Raw genomic sequence first — 19582 nt, 5'->3', positions numbered from 1 at the left:
ATATAGGAAATCTCTAGTCAATAAGTAACTTACATTACATACACTAAGTTCTGGGTCACAAGAGACAAGAATGCCCCTCCAAAATGTCCAGGAGACCTATTACTGAAATGTCTATGTAAGGAACTACTATATGCTGCAGGAAACCCATGACAAATCCAGATGAGTCTTCACTAGTTACACTAGTATGTATCCAATTCTAACCACAGAGGCAATACCTGATGTTACTATGACAATAATCTGTATCCTTAAAGCTTCGATTAGGAGGAAAACAACTGTTGGAAATTTTATGGTGGCTTTTGGAAGAAAAAACAACAAAACAAAACCCAACAAGAAGCACACTGGATTACCACTGCACTAAGTTACTTTCTATAGAAGCTTTACATAGCAATATAAATTAACTCAAAAGGCCGTGAAAGCTCAAAACACATAACAATTCATAGATATCCTCTAAAATTACACTAAAGAAACAATATCCAGTAATAACATCAGCATTGTCACCGCATCATGTATTTGAGGAACATTAATTCCAACTTCCCATTTTCCTAACGGCTAACAGAGATGTTTTCAGAACTTGCAACACAGCTGGTGAAGGGAATTTGAATGAAACAAGGGAATGCTGTAGAGGAGGAATAAAAGAATAGTGGTGTGTCAAAGCACAAATTTGGATACAGCCTGTCACAAGTTTCCATACGCAACATATCAAATACACGTCCACCACAAGTAGACAGGCTTAATACTGCTATACCATGGATAAGCATTTCCTGAGTTTACAACCAAAATCCAGTATTCCAAAGCTCTTCAAAAAATATTCAAATTATAGCTGAAATCTTCAGTTAGATAAATCCTAGCAAATAAATGTAACAAAAATACAAAACAAGGCAAGAGACAATACCTTTATAGCATGCAAGTGTAAGAGCACTTTCTTTGAACTCATTGGAGTGAGTGTTGATTCCTGCACCATATTCCAGCAATACTCTTGCAACCTCAACATGACCTGCACTGGCTGCTTCCATTAAGGGGGTATGGCCATTCTCATTGTGGTCTTCTATATTAGCACCGGCTTTCAACAGCACCTTCACTATGTCAACAAAGCCCCCGGCACAAGCGTAAGTGAGAGCTGTGTTCCCTGCAGAGAAGAAGTAGTTTACATGAAAGCCCTTTCCACCACTCATAGGAAAAGAGATTTAACAGCACTGAACAAAAACAAGTACATGGCTGGCAGCAGTCTCTTACCTCACAGGAATGCTACTCCAGCCAGTGATTTCAGGCTGGATAGAAAAATCCCAACACAACTATAATGTGAAAGAGTTTTAATGCTAAGCCAGTATTATAAATCAGGATTTGTTTCTTTATTATGTTTCCTACTTCAGCACACAAAGAGAGATCAAATACACACACACACCAAGAGCAGTGAATAATTTTCATACTCACTGTAGTTGGGGGGATTAAGGTTTTTTTTGCCTAGGACTATGCTGTAATTCCTTGAAAAACTTTCCCTGGCTGGATGAAAATAAACTTCTAACTTAAAACTCGGGTACTGTAAGTAACAGACAATCACATATGGCTCATGTTTTAAATGCTACAGTCAGTTTTAAGGTAAGTTCTGCTTAATACAGCTAAACATCAGGATAAAAAGAACATTTCATAGTTCAGACACCCGGCTTTTTAAAATTGGAATAAAGTTTAAATTCTATCTTGATATCAGCAAAATCCAGCTGCAGGTTACTGCTCTCAGCAAGGTCAGTTAAGCTGTGGTCAAGCATCAGCAATGAAGAAAATATTCAATGCTCACAGAATTGTTCCTCCTCTTTGGTGAAAAGCAATAGCCTGAAATAGCAGGCCTTGACCAGATGTGTCCCAAGGGAGTCTTACTGGGTCATCTGGGATTATACAGATGAGAAAAAACAAACTTCATGTGTTTTTCCAGTCATCTAACGCCACAGTGATTTTCACAGGAACAGTCCTTTCCACGACAGTTTATATTAAAAACAATCTTTAAACAACAGCCAGGTAAGGCTCCAAACACATCTGCTATGATCCAGTCTATTCTTAATAGTTCCCTTTCATGTTTCGTTGTGAATGAAATTGAGGCAAAACAACAGATGTTCAAAACAGCTGCACATCTTATGTGTCAGTCTTATTAGTTCTTGGTGGTCCTGCTTCCCAGTTACCTGTTGAAGACTGTGCGTTGACATCGGCACAATGAACAAGGAGCAGCTTAACAATGTCCACGTAGCCTCCGCTGGCAGCTGCCATTAAGGGAGTTATGTCTCCTTTGTTTCCTCGATCTTCAACGTTTGCATGCATCGCTAGTAGCACCTAGGGGGGAAAAAAAAAAAAAAAAAATCACTTCAATGAATAAATTGCATCACCAACATTTTGCTTCTGTGCGAGAACGATTCCCCAGGCAGCCTGGACATCCCTTGCAGCAATGTCCCCAGTGGTGAAGCACGACGGCACTCCCAGGACATTTATAATTGCTACCTGCACTGTCCTCTGCTTCAGGAAATGCTCGCTTTTTACATTTGTTCCTATCTGCTAAAATCAACATGAGGTTACAGTGCAGCACTGACATTTTCAAAAGTCACAGGGCAATTCACTAACCAGAATGATAGCAGAGAAACTGCAAACTTGCATTAGCAACCACAGCACACATCAGGGTCAGGCTTACAGTTATTCCCCTGTGCTCTCGCTTGACACCAGAACATGCAGCTGGCCACTTTCTGAGAATTATCACCTGAGCTCTGCCCTTTAATACACAAGTATAAAAGCAAAACATGCACAGAAATTAATTCACCGTTGATACAGATGTGATTAAAAAAAAAGAACTGAGTGACTGAGACATGAGTTTTTAGAAGAGAACCACTTGTAGTGTTTGATTTTGGTGCCATTTTAGATCCTCTTGCAATGTCTGCTTGGCAGAACAGCTTGACTGCATCTAGAACAATACCAGAAAGGTAGGTGTATCACAAAACACGAGACACATTCTTCACACGTGTCCCTTAAACATAAAGGCATATATGAGAAAAATTTCCATTAAAAAAGACAAACAATAACTGGAAACCCACAATAAGCTCTATTAACCGATACTCTGATTAGCTCATAAAATACATTACACTCTGAATAGCTAAAATGTTTACCTACCAAAGAAGCCCCTTGGACAATGCTTCACAAAGGTTTAGTAGGATTATATTTGTTACTTACTTGTGCCAATTCATAATATCCTGCTGAACAGGCCAAGCAAAGGAGACTCTCCCCTTCTTCAGTATGCTCATTTACACTTCTTCCTTCATCCAACAGCTTCCGGACAGCATTGACATCCCCATCCGAGCAGGCTTCTGCCAGACTGCGACTGGAAGATCATTACACAGAATGAGCTCAACGTGAACTGCAATAGATGGGTGGCTTCACTATGCAAGGGTGAAGTCTTTAAGTAAAGACTCATGACTTGGCATTAAGCCTTGCCAGAAAATAATACCTTACAGATTTAAGCATATACACACATTATCTCTGTTTCACCCATGGAAATACAGATCTTGCTTATGTCTAAATGCTCTCCTGTCCTCATCAGTTGCTAGCTCACGTAAGCTCTCATATACACTAGATGGAGAGAATACAGCTCAAAAGTTAAGCTGTGGTGTTTGCAAGGTACAGCAGTAAGCCTCCCTGATGTTATCACACATGAGCAGCATGCCAGATGCACAGAGGCTACAAGCACACCAAATTACTGACTACAGATATAGGCAAAGTTCGAGTAGAGGAAAAAAAAAAAGTGAAGAGCCTATTATCAAAGACCACTAATACTGAATACTGCAACAAGACAAACTGCTGACCACAGTCTCTCCTGTAGCAGGACTATTTCCTTCTCTGTAGTAGCCCAAAGCTTTCTTCTTTCCATTGAAAACACCAGTTTCTTAATTTAAGCAGCCATTTCAGAGAAAAAACCTTACCTTACCTAATGACATCTTAAAAGTGGAAAGGAGCATTAAAGAAGTTAACTGTTTCCTTTCATGCGCTGTTAAAAGCATATTACAGAAGTTTTCAGATGGATGAAATAAGCCAATTGAACTACATATTTTTAAACAGCAACAACAATACGGTCCTACATGGAACACCACTTTTTAAAAGCCTGCATGGAACAGTCTTTAAAATGCTGCAAGAGGTAATTACAAGCTAAGAGTCTGAAGGAAAAGACAAGACAAACCCTGAGTTCTTGGCATCTAAAAGCTCAGAAGTCTGAAGTCTCTACTTCAACCACCATTAACCTCCGAAGTAGAGAGTAACTATTTCCTCTGACAGGTAGGACAGTTCACTAACCACACCTGGAAACAAGGTGAGCTGAGCTTCAATTCATTTCAAACCAAGTTAACTGTCCTTTAGATCTCTGTCTATACTAAAACCAAATACAACTGTTAAAGCATTGCTAAACACAAGTGTTAACAAACCACAGCAAGTCATGCTCAGCATCAACTCAATTATGCTTCTCCAGCCAAGAAAATATGTGCAAGGAATGACTGTCCTCAGCCGCCAGGAACCAACCCACAGGTAATGACCTGGTGAGAGGAAGGGGCAGTTAAGCCAGAGCCTTCTGTTCTAAACAGTACTGGACTGGATGTGATGCACTCCTATCAAGGTATTTAATCTGCAATACATGGAAGCTTGTTTCCTAAAATAAAAACTAGCACAGTCGGATTCAAACACCTTAAACTTCAGCTGTTTTTCCTGTAAAACACAGAAGTTCACTCGAATTCACTGACGATGCAGAAAATATCCATTCCTTAGGAAAGCATGCAAGTTTCAACTGGTCAAACGACTGTAATGGTTGAACTGTGTTAAACACCTATTTTAAAAAGAACTTATTTGTCATATACTCCAAAATGAATTAAACTGTGCCAGCAGCTGACAGGTAACAGCTGAGGTCTGACCTGAACAGACACCCACTTATCACCTACATTTGCACTGTAATCACTAAGTGAAGTTTATTACTTGGCTACATAGGCCATACAGTGAAGCAATGGGATCCCTCTGAAATCCTGCAGGACACTGTCAGCCCTGCCCCTTCCCTAGGACAGCTCTGTGCTCACGGTACAAGCAGCTCTGCTGCAGCCCACATGTAACTAGCATTTACAGCTCAGGTCCATGTTCAGCTGGGAGGAGAGGGAAGGGATTCATGCACTTTTGCACACATACAGTCTAGCCTTTGGAAACAGGAGCCACCCAGCCCCATAACCTGTGGGACAAATCCTGAAACACATGAATCATTCTCAGAAGATGACCTTGAGACACTTCCTATAATACAGAACTGCTGTGAAACCAAATGTGCCCCAGGAAACAGACTCATCTCATCCTAGTTGACTCAGGCACCTCCAGAGGTCTCCCAGTTTGCTCTCTGCTCAGGTTCCCTTTGAGATATTTCCAAGACCTTTTGCAGAAGTGACAAGAATAGCATTGGGCTGCTTAACATGCTTAGGAACTATGTGCATCACTTGTCAGAGCAGAAAATATTTCAGGACCCTAAAGATGCTTTGAAATTACTAATGTAGAAGAAAGCTTTTGATGACATAGGGCAAATCTTAAGTTCTGTCACCATGGGAGTTAAATGCTGTCCTCAGTAATTCTCTGCTAGAAAAAGTTATCAGATTATAATAGAGTTTTAATTTCCCCCTAAATTCCTGAGCAAGACCCCAGAGCAAAGTATGTAAGTATGAGTAGTCTATTCCAACTCTAATACAATGAGCTAGATTCCTTAGTTTCTACCAAAGTATGCTGAGGCAGTAATGAGAAAACTATCACCAACACTTCTACAGCTAAGAATTTAACCTGGTTTTGAAACAGAAATCAACTGTCTGGTACATAGAAAGAGCAGCAGGTTAGAAAATAACATGATTTTGTACCTTTCTCTTACACTTTGATGCCAATAAACTGATGTGACAGTAGTAACACCTTCGGATTCATAAACTATTTCTGCTAGGAGTAGAGCAGATTCATTGCCAAATATCAGCAATATAATTAACTTAATTTGAACATAAAAATACACACTTATATTCTATAAATGGGAAAGTAGGAGTGGGGACGGATCAGTACATACTTGTCCACTTGTCCTGCATTGTGATTGTTCTCTGCTCTCATCCGCGTCAATGCAGCAGCAGCTTCATCCAGTGCACAGCTGACAGAGGACGTCAGTCTCCGGAGAACCTCGGGATCTGCGAAGGCTTTGCCATCGGCAGTGGACAATTTACCAATCCCTTCAGTGCACGTTCGTTCATCAGTCGGGTTAGTATGGGAGTCACACAAAAGAAATGCAAAGACACTATTTTAGATTTCAGCCACATGCACTATTAGTTAAAAATCATTTGCAAACATGCCAGAAAAAAGATCAGATATTTAAAAGTAAGTAATCTTTGCCTGAGACCTGAACATTTAATCAACTTTAATCAAGCGGGAAGAAAACTGTTTTTCAGCTGGCAGCTTCATTACCTATCCCAAATTCCCAATTCATACCTGGGGTAGGAGGCATTTCAGAGGAGTAAGGATAAATCCAGGGGTCAAGCTCAAAAAATCATAAGTTTGGGCAACAGGTAGTATTCCACAGGCTTGGTTTGATATTTTCCGAATGAGTTTTCCAACGTAAAATGTGTCGATCTATTCCCCCTTCCCTGCCCAACTTCACCCAAAATGAAGCAGACACGGCTCTAATAGAATTTTTTTTTTTAAGAGTAGGAAAAAACCTAAAGAAGTTATTACCTTCAAGTCCCAATAAATTAACACTCTAAACTGTACAGCTCTGGCTGTAGAAGAATAGAAATCATGAAACAGAACTTCACGTATATTCAGTGTACTTGAAATCAACATCCCCTCCACGCTAACATCACACAGGAGAAATGCTTGGGCTCAAGGAACTTGTTCTAACAGTTTGTCTTATAAAAACAGTTGGTTTGCTGCAGGAACAGCACCATAAGGTGGTCTTTATCCTTCTCATTTATGTGGCTGATATAAAGCGAGGGTACACCTGCACAGCTTTACTCCATATAGTTCAACACAGCCTATGGTACATTTGCACACAGTTGCCTCTGCAGTGCAGGCAGGGCTTGTATTTGCATATACAAATGGGCAAACAATATAAAGAAATGCACTGATAAACAGTACATCCCCCCCCCCCCCCCATCAATCACATGCTACAAAAAGATGATGGTTACTGGTTTACAGATCAGCTGCCTTCACCATACAGAACCAGTAGCTTTTCAATTCATTCCTTATTCAAAAGGGTCAAATTAGACATAAACCTCAGGAAACAACAAATCGTCTATTTGGTATGACCATACCTCTGCAAGACGACTTACACCACATCTCCCAGTACCCAACTTGCAATTATTACAGACTAAGTACTGAAACCATACTTTGAAAGTTCCACACATCACCTTCAGTCAATGTCCATTCCCAGTTTGAGAGCAGCCATTTGGCCTCTCATTAATGTAAAAATCAGTACCTTCACCATGAAAGCAATTCTGGCACACTTTGCTACACTGCCCTGCATCCCTGCTGCAGTGCTTACACCTGCCTGCCACCAAGGTGCACATCTATGATGGGGTGCAGAGAACTACTTGGGTCATCTGAAACCAAGCACGGGCCATTCCAAGTGTCACTGTTTCTGCATCAAGATATCCAATTTACAACATCAGAATGAAGGACAGAATATATTTACACTTGGTGAACATATTTTAAACATTCCAGTATGTTTTATTGCACACTGACTGCTCACACTGAAATCCTTAAGAAACTACATGTTGGGCAGTGCTCTTTGTATACAGAAGTTAGAAATACTGAGAATTCATTCTAGCATAGTCATCTTCCTAAGATTCACATGCTTTTAAAAACTTTAAAATGTTGTTAACAGATGTAGTTCACATTAAATTGAAGCGCAGTGGAGACAAAAGGGAATGTTCACTTGCTGTTAACTTAAACCCATTAAAGGACTGGTTTAAGTCAGAGCACAGACTGAACTACACCATCAGGATATTTTTGGTAAGCCATTTTGCCTTTAAAACTAAATTCTTTATTAAAGCAGTTGAAGTTTATTTAAATTCTTCTTCCCTTCCTTTATTAATTTCAGCATGCCATCCTTTAATTTCCATAAGAGGCTGGTGAGCCCTTGAAGAATTCCCACAATATTCACAGGCACTGATGACATCCCATGCAGTAACCAGGTCCACAAGTGCAGGGGGACCTCCAGGTGTTTGTAATCTGAGGATGCACAAGAATTGCCAACATTACTTGCATAGTGACAGAAACTCTGTTTCGGAGTAGCTGATTCTACTCTGCTTTACAAAGCTACTCATTTTCACATCCATTTCATACCATACAAGTCCTCTCCTGACACACGCAGGTAGGTACTCAATATCCTTTTACCATAATTTCTTTTACCTCACCTTTTGCAGCATTTATTAGAAAGATGTAATTGGAACAGAAATGCTATTTCCAAGTTCTTCAAAATTCTCACTCCTGACATTTAAGGTGTCATATACTTCAATGCTGCAACAAACTTAGAATCACAGAATAGTTTAGGTTGGAAAACCTTTAAGATCTAGTCCAACCATTCAATACCTGCCAATAAAAACTTGCTCATAATCTTACCTCCTCATCCCAATCTAGGACCATTTGATTATGGTCTGGCACATCCTCAAAAAGATATCCAAGCCACTTAGCAATACCATTTCTAATCACTACATAACAAACCTTCACACATCACAGTGCCTTTATGCACAAGATTAGCCATTAGTGCTTAAATAAGCATGCAATTTTATAGATGAGTCTCTTTAAACACCAATATGTATTTTGAACAAGAAAACATCATGATCGAAATAGGCTGGGTCTCCCTCCTGCTCTGGATTCTTTCCAAATCGGTCTTTCTGCACTGTATAATACTCAAAACTCACAGATGTGAAACCTTAATCCCTATTTAACAGAAAGGATCATTTCCGAAAGATAGATGTGGGGGGCAAATCAGAACAAATCATGGTGACACGCACCAGTCAGGTTTTCAAAGGCCTGATCAATCCTCATTCAGACTCAACTTGTTCCTTAGCCCACCTTCAGCAAGCAGTAACAGGAGAAAAATGCACTTACAGGAGCAACTACAGGGAGCAGATACATACACTGTCCATGGGCTTCAACTGTAGCTCAGTTGACTATCACTAAACTTCACAACACTGAAACACAGCAGGGCTGGGTTATTCAGGTTGACTAAATGCACATACGCTGAGTTTACAAATCTAATTTCTGTGCTCCTGACAGTCCCCTTTTTACTAGGGCAAAATAAGGTACCTGAGTGATCTGTCTTACAGCTAGCCACAGGGTAACAGGAAGATTTCTCCTTTCCAGCAATACAGCTCGCTGAAGGCTCCACAACAGCACCTTCGAAAGTTTTTTTAACCTCAGTGTCACCCAGTAACATTTCTGGGTTATATTTGGCTCATGTTGTTCTTCATTACCTTGCTGATTAAAAAAACACCTTTCTGAAAGCAGTGCTGTTCTGTGGGAAGCAGGGCTCAGAATCCGCACAACCACCACTGTGCTTCAGAGTTCAACTGCCCTGCCTCGCTCCTGGATGTCCACTACCTGACTAATTCCTCCTGTACAGCACAGTCAGCTTGCCTGAGCAGCCTGCAGCTTGGTATCTTCCTCAGCAGATGATTTATTGCCTTATAAAACCACACAAGTAACTTTCTCAAGCAGAGTATCTGCAAAGAAAGAAGTCTTCCCCTTGGACAGTACCAACAGAGGTTAAGCTCAAAACCTTATGCTCTTAGTACCAAGCTGACAGCAGAAAGGGTTAGCTTAACTCCTATGTAAGCCTTTGCCATCTTCCAAATCACAATAAATGAAAGAATTCTCCTGCCAGTAGTTCTGCTGGCTTCATATGACACCAGGAGCTGACACTGGTGGCAGACAGAAAGCATTTATTACCATGCAAAGGAAACAATGTTGTGCCTAACTTCAGACCAGAAAGGATGGATCAGACAATCAATGGCAGTGGTACTATTTAAAATCCTGGCACATCTGAAACACCCTCAAGATGGCAAAAAGCTTGTAAAAACAGACAAATTTTGACTGGGGAAGGAGAGGAGGAAGGTGGCAAATTCCAGACCCCTGGAGAGAAAACCTGCTGGGGAGAGAGAAAACAACAACATCTCTTTATGGCAACCACAGGCAGAGAATAAACATTCTCATTGTGTAATGGTGACTATTTAGACCGACTAAACCTTGCAGAAGTTGTTGACAGTATTTCATGTGTCACCATCACAGCCCCACACAGACTTCCAGAGCAGCCGAGTTTTCTTCTTCTACCAATCAGATTCCCTACAGCAAACCCTCACACCCAAAAAATGACATTTTCAATGCTATCTGAAAAACCATGTCAAAACATCTGCTAAGCACTTTCTGGCAAAAGCAGAAATATCATTTTATTCTCCTGTCTTATATGTCATGGTCTTAACCTCAAAATGCACCTTTCTTGATGAATCCCCACTCCTAAAAATAACAGGATCTCACCCACTTGAGCAATATCCACAAGTGACAGGGGATGTCAGAAAACACTGAAAGGCCACCACATACATGCTACTGAAGAAAGTTACCCTCAATCCCAGCTTTTAATTTTTCACTTGCTTGACACTTCAAACTCTTAAAAATCGTATTTGCGTTAACACATAGTTCAGTGTAGCTGTCAGCCCAGCAGCCAGAATCTTGATGACAACTGTAGCAGTGAGACTCTCTTTTCCAGAATCAAAAGCCTGGAAGTACTTCTCCAGTTCCAATTAGATCTTACTGTTACTTACTGATGACAAGGGTTCCTTCTGGGGATCATCTGCTTTTACATCAGTGGGCTCAGGTATCTCAAAATCTGAAAGCTGATGTCCTATCCTTCAGCACAAACATGAATTCTTGTTTACCCAGACAATACTCATTAAAATTTACATTTCAGCAGAGAGTTTTCCCATTCAACTTCAATCCAGTCTCTCTGTACTTTCATACCAGATTACCTGCTTGGGTAAATCACAACATCAGCCAGCAACTTCCGCTTGTACTAAAGCTTGGAAGCCCCATAAGCAAACTCTACAATGAGAAAACAGCTCAACACAGACTCACAGATGGTTCTAGCAAAATCCCAATACCCCCAAATAGTTTGCCACTTCATATAATTTCTCTCCACAAACCCAATCCTCCCATTTCCTTTGTTTTCAGAATACATAAAGGAATATGGCTATTTGACAGATATGTAATACCACACATTTTAACTTAAAATGCAAGAAGAAAAGATTGATTCAAACCTTGTGACGGAGTTTTGTTACCACATGAGAGTTCAAATAGAAAAGAATAATAGCAGACAAGTTATCCATATAACTATCTCCTCTACCTTATTGAAATTCCTGACCATGACAGACTTTGCTACAGCAGAACTCTCAATTTCTCTACCAGTCTGACTTTTTTCCAGCTCTCACCAGGCATTCATTTTCTCCCATTGTATAAAAATTGAGTTACCTTTCTTAAAGCTGAAAGAACACGAGTACTTACGTGCTGATCTAACATTTGGCCACTGCCAGAAAAACTCTGTGCTCCTCTCCCTGGGTTTCCCCAACCCCACCACTGCACTCACATTGTGAAAACAAGAGGGAGATTTCTACCAGCATAACAAAGATGGGTTTAACCAGCAAAAAGCCTTTCCAGCCAGCACCAAAACTAGCAAGAGGAGAGAAAATGCGCAGTCACGAACAGAAGATTCCTGCCTCATGGTGACAGCAAATAGCCTCTAAACCACCTCAACCCCCTCACACACCTTCCCCCTGGGCCTCTCATCCAGGACAGCCACATTTTCACATCTCCTAAGCAAAGAGCTGTTTAAAGAAACCCAATCTTTCAATTTTTCAAGATTTTTTTTCTGTTAACTCTCTAGCAAAGAAAGAGTTGCCTTCTGAGGTGACAAGTTCCCAGATACAATCCTCAACACTGCTGATTCCTTACAGGAACCAGGACCTTCAGTCACATTCATCACATACGTACATAAAGTCATGCTGCTCACTCACCAAATGCACTTTGACCCATATATCTTTACATGCAGTTAATATGGAAGCATCATGAATTACTCCTGCATCACAGTTACAGATGTACTTCACCAAAGTTCTTTTTCACCCGTCTCAATGCAGTTAAGCATCAGGGAGAGGTGTCTCCTCCTGCATTACCTCCTGCTTTAAAGCAGCAGCTACAGTTAGGACAAAAGCAATAACGCAGTCAAACAACTTTGCCAGTTCTGTCGCAGTCATTTAAACAGAAATTCAGTGGCTGAATTGCTTTAAACAAAGCAAACTAAAGCTCAGGGGAGAATATGAGAGGGCTTGTAGTTCAACATAAAGCCTAAAGAATTCTGTTCAAGTACAAGAAAGCATTCATATTTCCTCTAGCAGAGAGGCAAAAATTTAAGACAATTATGAAATGAGCAGACATTAATGCCAGATTGGTTTGGAGTGCTCACCCCTTCTCTATTTTGTTTGTTTTTAAAGTGTTTTTGTAAGACGTAAGCCTTGGTCCAAAACCAATTGAGTGCACTCCCCCCGCCCCCCCCCTTAAATGCTACAACCAGTCACTGTAAAAAGCTGCTTGGGATGCATCTTACACATATGAACCTCCAGACTGAAGTTCTAACTCTCTACCTACCACTGACAGTGAAGCTTCAACTGATGTGTAACTGCGAGTTCATCTCCTCTCTGATGCCACAGCATCCCTGTGGCCAGAGCTCTGCTCAGCTGGCACAGTCAGGAGGCAACAAGACAGACAGGTAAGATAGGAAGCAGGGGAGAAAGGAGCATCTTCCTCACCCCTCAGATTTTGTTCTGGAAAAAAAGCTCAATTTCTTCAAGACCAGATCTTCTCAATGTGCACAGATTGCCCAGAGAGGTGGTGGATGCACCATCCTTGGAGACACTCAAGGCCAGGCTGGGCAACCTGATCTAGTTGAAGATACCCCTGCTTATTGCAGGGGGTTGGACTAGATGACCTTTTAATGTCCCCCCTTCCAACCCAAACTATTCTATGATCCTGTGAATATTCCTACATAAGAGGCTCATTCAAACTGTTTGGCTTGCAGGACATATCAAATGCAAGAACAGACATTTACATTTGGCCTTGGAGGAGGAGAAAGTATCCCTTCCACCCCTGGCAATAAGGCCTCGTTTCTAACATGGTTTTGACGCTAAAAAAACATATGATTTTGCATTTGAGAGTTCTATTCAAAATGCAACGCTAACTTTAATCCAAATTATAAAGGACAAGGATGGGATCAAGCACTAGTTTAGAAACACCGACTTTACTCTGGATGTGAATTTGTGTTGGTGCTTCTCTAGGATTAAACAGGAGGTACTGTGTATCACACTTAAATGGGATCTTATCACTTCAGTTGTGAACTTTTTTGAATGACTAAGGGATTTTTAGGCTCTTTTTAAGCCTTAACATAGACAAAAGCCAGTGACAGACATCCAGAAAGGGCTGCCATGGCAGCAAAACCTCAGCACATTAGTTGGGTGCCTGATGTCTTTTCCACTGCCAGCCTTTTCTTCCCTACCTCCTCCTGCAACATCTTTTCCAGGGCTGCAGCACCAGCAAATATTCAAGTACATTTATGCACTTAAAACAAATGCTCTTCTAGTTGCATCACATTTGCCAGTGTCAGTGTGATGAGCTCAGGACTCCAGCCCCCATTGTCTGCCTGGCTTTGTTCAGCTTTTCAACGGCCACAGCTCAGATAGCAGACTCAGCACATCCCTAGAGCTGGGCTGTCACCTGCTCACACCCTGCCAAATGAAGCGTGAGGACATGGGCACATGCCAATACAGAGCTGGGCCATGGTGACAGCCAACAGTGAACAGACATGCAGGAACTGGGACCATCTACTGAGTGGCCAGCAGGAATCAAAGGGGTTATGGATGGCAGCTCCTATACCTGAAGGAAACATCCAGGCTAGAGACTGAGAAAAACAACCGCATTGCTTCTGGTTATTCATACAAAGTGGTATTAAAGCCCCAAGTCAGTCCTAGGAAACTGATTTTATTTGTGACTGTGGTGCTTCTGGTGTTTACCCTACAACTACAGAGGCAGCAACTGTGCAAACAATCCAAAAAGAGAAATCAAAACCTCTGTGAGGGAAGCTTCAAAGTAAACGCAGTACTTCATAGCATCAAATACAGAACCATTTACAAGGGTTGGTTGTTTTTTTTTCTTCCTGTTATTTTACAGAAAAAATGCCATGGCCAACAGCAGGCAATGGATCTTTAATTCCTGGTTTTATCTTTCATGCCTTATCTAATATTTTCTCATTCCAAGCCTCACAGTTGCCTGCCACCAAGAATCTGAAAGATGCACTTCTGAAACACTTGAGACTGACTGAAACATGGCAAAGAAGAACATGAAACGATGCCATCACTGTGGGAGGGTAAGGAGCAAAGACAAACCTCATCTATCCCTAAGAAACACCAAGATAGGAACCACACACACAACAGAGATGTGGGGAGAACTCAAATGACCTTGGAATGCTGTTTACAGGCGAACATCCCACTTGAGCTCTCTTCTCCAAATTTCTAGCATTCAGTGGGAAGCAGAGTTCATATGGGCTGTGACTGGTATCCTGAATCAGAAAATGGCTCTGGCTTAGCACAGTGTTCTGTAACGACTGAGGAAAACAACTCAAAACACTTCTACATTTTCAAGCAGAGAACCAAGAGTGAACCCTGAGAGCCAGTGACACCAGTGACTTCATCCAGAAGCACAGTTTCAGCCCCAGGTTTACCAATCCTGCACAAAAAGTAAACCAAAATACCCCAGAAGCGTGGTACTTCTTCAGGAAATAAAAAAGATCACCACCCTAATGTGAATAGCACAGGCCAGGGTACAAATTCACATTTCAAGCTGTTTAGAAAACCTCTGTTCTTCCTAAGATCCACAGCCTTTCAAATGTCCTGTCATTACATACATGCTGCATAACACATCCTGAAAGGAAAGTCTACGGGAATGCCACAGTAGATTGCAAAGTACAAAAATCGGGATGCTACAGCCTTAGAAGGAAAATAAGGAAATTTATTTTACTTTACCAAACTTGAAGGAAGAACACTCCCATCTACTGTTAATGCATTAGAACAAACCACCCCTCTACCAGAACAGTCCAGGGGCCTCGCATCACCTCACAGCTTTTTGTTCCTTGTGGCATCTCCCCAAGGTCCAAAAACCAAAAGGGAAGAGGACACAGGTACATCAAGAGAAGTCCAGACCTCTGAAGCTCTGCTTCTTCAGATGGAGAAGGTCGCTTAAGGTGCCACACGTGTGGCACCACAGATCACTGTGCTTACTGAGCTGCTTTGGAGCACAATGCAAAGAGAAATTGTAACAAGCATTAATCCAATAGAGAGCTTCTGGAGGGATTTACTTCAGACAGCAGTATGGAAGAGTCCAGCCATTTCAGATTTCACTGAATCAAACACCTTCCGTTATTTCCTTCCAGGTCTTTGCTCTTATTTGCATTAAAGACTAAAATAAAATAAAGCTGTTCTACCTTTGATTCTGTCTCTATACTTTAGAAAGATTAGGCACTTGGGTGTGCTTATTACAAGAGGAGGCCAATAGACAAAAATCACAGCCACACTGCAAGTTTCTCCTCATTATTAGGCCTTCCTACATGCTCTTTTCCCTGTCCAGACTTCCAAAACATGCAGGTGGCTTGGTTTTCTGGCAATATGAGGCAAAGCCAACTGGAAGTCTGGACAGGTTGGTTAGAATTGATCTTTTTCCCAGGTTCACTGTGGCCTTCCTCTGCTACTCAAAGGCCATGTCATTCTTTGAAATCAAAGAGAGAATTTCAGCCTTCATAACAATTCTGCCTGAAGCAGGTTTCTTTTAAAGGGCATATCCAAACAGGAGTGTCAGCAAATATAGATAGATAGATAGATAGATAGATAGATAGATAGATAGATAGATAGATAGATAGATAGATGTATCTACACACACAGGAACACTCAACTGCACACACAGAGGAACAGTTTATTTAGGTAACAGTTCTTCAGAAAAGTACTGGTTGATATAAAGTCAAATTCAACTTGTAACCCAAAGGCAAAAGGCAGACACCAAACAGAGATGTATAAACAAAAGCACAGCTTGCAGGACAGATGAAATAACACTCCTACTCTCCATGCATCAATAGAGCTCAACTTGAGTATCATGACTAATTTGGGGCAACAAGCTAAGCAGAACAGAGCTTGCATATGGACTCCAGAGGAGAACAAGAGCAGCTGAAAAGTCTAAATAATAACAGTTAAGGGCAGAGAGATTTGATGTTATTTAGCCTGTTTGAAAAAAGGGAGGGGAACTGAGGAACGTACCCATCTATAAATCAGTTGTAAAGGATGGCTGCACTGAAACTGGGAACACTGACCATGGGTATGATGCATAAAACCAGCAGCCAAAGCAACTCCACTAAACCAACACCAATTGCTTAACTATGGCTTTAATCCTTCCCTTGTGAATTGCTTCCAAAGCAACTTAGTGCCCCCTTCACCCCCAGGTTAGGTGTTTCAGCACTTAACACCAAGGACTGATACTCCATCTCAATGACTGCAGTTGGCTGGGCATGCTGTGGAGCTTCCAGCACTGGAGAGGGTTTGTCTAACCAGTTCTAAAAGCCACCCATCAGGAACAGCACAAGCACAGCTGCATTTGCCTGACGAGAAGGAAGAGAAGATAATTTTTCCAAGAAGGTTTAGGCAGCTGTACAGAACTGGAGGAAAAGGCTAAATGACAAGTTAGTAATTGCTATTTTAGAGCTAATGCTTTTGTTACACAAGGAAAATTATATTACATTACATTAATGTTACATTACAGAGCTGCCTCTTGTACCCACAGCAAGAATTTTCTTGACGGATACAATGAGGATAAACTTGTACAATGCAAAAAATTTTCTTTATGTTTCTACGTTGAACCCTCAAAGATTTAAATACTTTGTATTCACAAAGAATCTAAACTCCATTGTTGTGCACGATGCTTCATGCACTACAGCTTGGTTTAAATCACAAGATTTAAGTTCTCAGCTTTCAAAATAAGGTCTTTAGGCAGAAAATAGTTTCTAGGAGGCAATGAAGGCATTCATGGCCCACTGCAAAATAAGCCACTCGCTTCCATCAGTAGAATCCAAGATGAGTGGCAGTATCATTTTTCATTAATTTGGTGAAAACTAGGTTGACTTCCTGGAAACAGGCAGGATTGGATAACTTTCTCTCTCTGTATATATATATACACATACCCTATATTATCATTTGTTTTCCTACAAACTTGTTTATTGTAATTACTCCCTAACTATACAATAGTAATGGTTTGTCAAATATGAGTTACCAATTGAAAAAGGCAACAGGTTCATCCATTACCCCATATACTGTGAGCAAAGACTCAGTACAATTTGTTGTTTCTGACACTTAAAAAAACAAACAACAATATTTCATGCCATTATAAAACTGATAGAACAATATATTGTAGGTCTGCCAAGAAGAGCTCGGTTAATTCCTCTCACGTGTCCCAAGACACTCGTCACAGCCAACAAACCAGACACTGAGCAACCCTTCTATAAACTGGTAGCCCTGCTTCTAATATAATAACATTACATCTCCCAGTACACTTCCAGTCAGCCCCAGGAGGGGTGGCTGCACATCCACACTGCCAACCTAACTTACCAGTCTGCCTAGTTGGAGCCAAGCAGCTGGCACTAGCTATTGCCACCACAATACCATTGAGCTACAGAACATCAAAACCACCCTGAAATCCATGTGGGGAGATTTGGATCCCATCTTCTGCACACTATGAATCATAGAATCGTTAGGGTTGGAAAGGACCTTAAGATCATCTAGTTCCAACACTCCTGCTGTGGGCAGGGACACCTTATGCTAAATCATATCACCCAAGGCCTCGTCCAACCTGGCCCTGAACACTGCCAGGGATGGAGCATTCACAACCTCCCTGGGCAACCCATTCCAGTGCCTCACCACCCTAACAGGAAAGAATTTCCTTCTTATATCCAACCTAAACTTCCCCTGTTTAAGTTTTAACCCGTTACCCCTTGAATCACCCACTTAATGCTCAATCTCTGATCTGAGCACTTTTAAACTCTGTTTTTAGCATTCTGTGCTAAAGAATCTACATGATGGACAGGCACAGAAAACAAAAAAGCAAACCAAGTCTGTGTAATTGAGGGTTTTTAACAAACTATTAATAGAGTCTTCTCTAGGAGACACAAGCAAGAGACAGGCTTTCCTCTCTCCTTCCTTATCCTCCTGATGCACTCAGGGAAAAGAGTTACATTTTGATGAACTCAATCCTGCAAGTGCAGTAACTGCTTCCTTTCGCAAGGGTAACATCCAAGCTCCCCTCTTACACAGGCACTGCAAAGAAAGAATCAGATCAGCAGCCATCTGTTTAGAAAGCATGCCATGAATGAAACAGACACAGAAAAAATACTATACCACACTCAATGAGATACATTGTGTGGCAAGACATTTGGGTCAGCAGCAGCACTTCCAAGATTCAAGCTTTAAACACCACGTGGTTTGCACTACTGTTCTATTTTTCTGTACCTGGTTAACATCACAGACACACATAACCAGCCTACCTGAGACAGTGCTGTGCAAGAGCTTCATTTACCAACTCTACGCAAATCTCTACACAACCAAACCAAAAGCTTGCTTCAGTGTACTGCCAACAAGACTCCCACCAGCTGCCTCACTCAGCCCCCTGTACCTGCACAGGGTACCAGCTCCCCATGCCACAGGGCTGCACAGCCAGCTCTAGGCCAAGAACCACAAAGACCACTGACAGCTTATACACCCCACTGCAAGCTCTGAACATGGTTATTTTCACTTTGATTGGATGAAGGAAACATTCATGTAATGGTGGTGAGGCACAGGTTGCCCAGAGAAGCTGCGGCTGCCCCATCCCTGGCAGCGTTCAAGGCCAGGCTGGACAGGGCTTGGAGCAAACTGGTCTAGTGGAAGGCATCCCTGACCACAGCAGGGGGTCAGAACTAGATGATCTTTGAGGTTGTTTCAACCCAAACCAGTCTGGGATTCTACTCTAGGAAGAAGAGTGGGATCTTCCCTTGGTACAGGCTGAATTACAGCTCAATTCAGGCACCACATAGGACTGTCAATAAAACAGCTTCCTTCCTCCTCCCAAACTCTCCCTACTTCCCTTCTTTTGCTGAAGCTACTCCAAGCACTACTACAAGTAGTGCTGAAAACCATACTGAATGGAAGAGTTTTTAACCAGGAATCTCCCCATACTGGAACAGGAGAGCAAAGGGGATTTTTATCTTGCAGAAGGATCCAACTTGCATTTAAAAAAAAAAAAAAAATAAAAAAAGACAGAAGTAAACCAAAAAATTGAGCTCATGAAAAAAACATATCCAGGCCTTTGAAAAATCATGTTAAAAGAAGAACTGAGAGCTGTTTATGATATGGTCATGAAGCACTGGCTAATTCACTATGATTACTTCCAATATCTATATAGA

The 19582-nt window shown here is 41.4% G+C and overlaps 1 protein-coding gene across 20 annotated transcripts in view; it reads right to left on the bottom strand.

The window, feature by feature from the left end:
- The window catches only part of ANKHD1 (ankyrin repeat and KH domain containing 1), a 103937-nt gene that overhangs the window by 62710 nt on the left and 21645 nt on the right, over positions 1-19582 (bottom strand). For all 20 annotated transcript variants that reach the window (XM_061456523.1, XM_061456526.1, XM_061456509.1 and 17 more), the window contains exons 3-6: positions 6089-6245; positions 3205-3352; positions 2172-2319; positions 893-1126 (exon numbers count right to left, since the gene is read on the bottom strand). In XM_061456523.1, coding sequence (XP_061312507.1) covers positions 893-1126; positions 2172-2319; positions 3205-3352; positions 6089-6245 — 687 coding nt within the window. The remainder of the gene's footprint in view (positions 1-892; positions 1127-2171; positions 2320-3204; positions 3353-6088; positions 6246-19582) is intronic.

The sequence above is a fragment of the Pezoporus flaviventris genome, unplaced genomic scaffold, assembly GCF_033815535.1.
Source record: "Pezoporus flaviventris isolate CSIRO_AGI_PZ_B2104156 unplaced genomic scaffold, CSIRO_AGI_Pfla_v1 ptg000023l, whole genome shotgun sequence".
NCBI lineage: Eukaryota > Metazoa > Chordata > Aves > Psittaciformes > Psittacidae > Pezoporus > Pezoporus flaviventris.
This window is presented reverse-complemented; position numbering and strand designations above follow the sequence as displayed.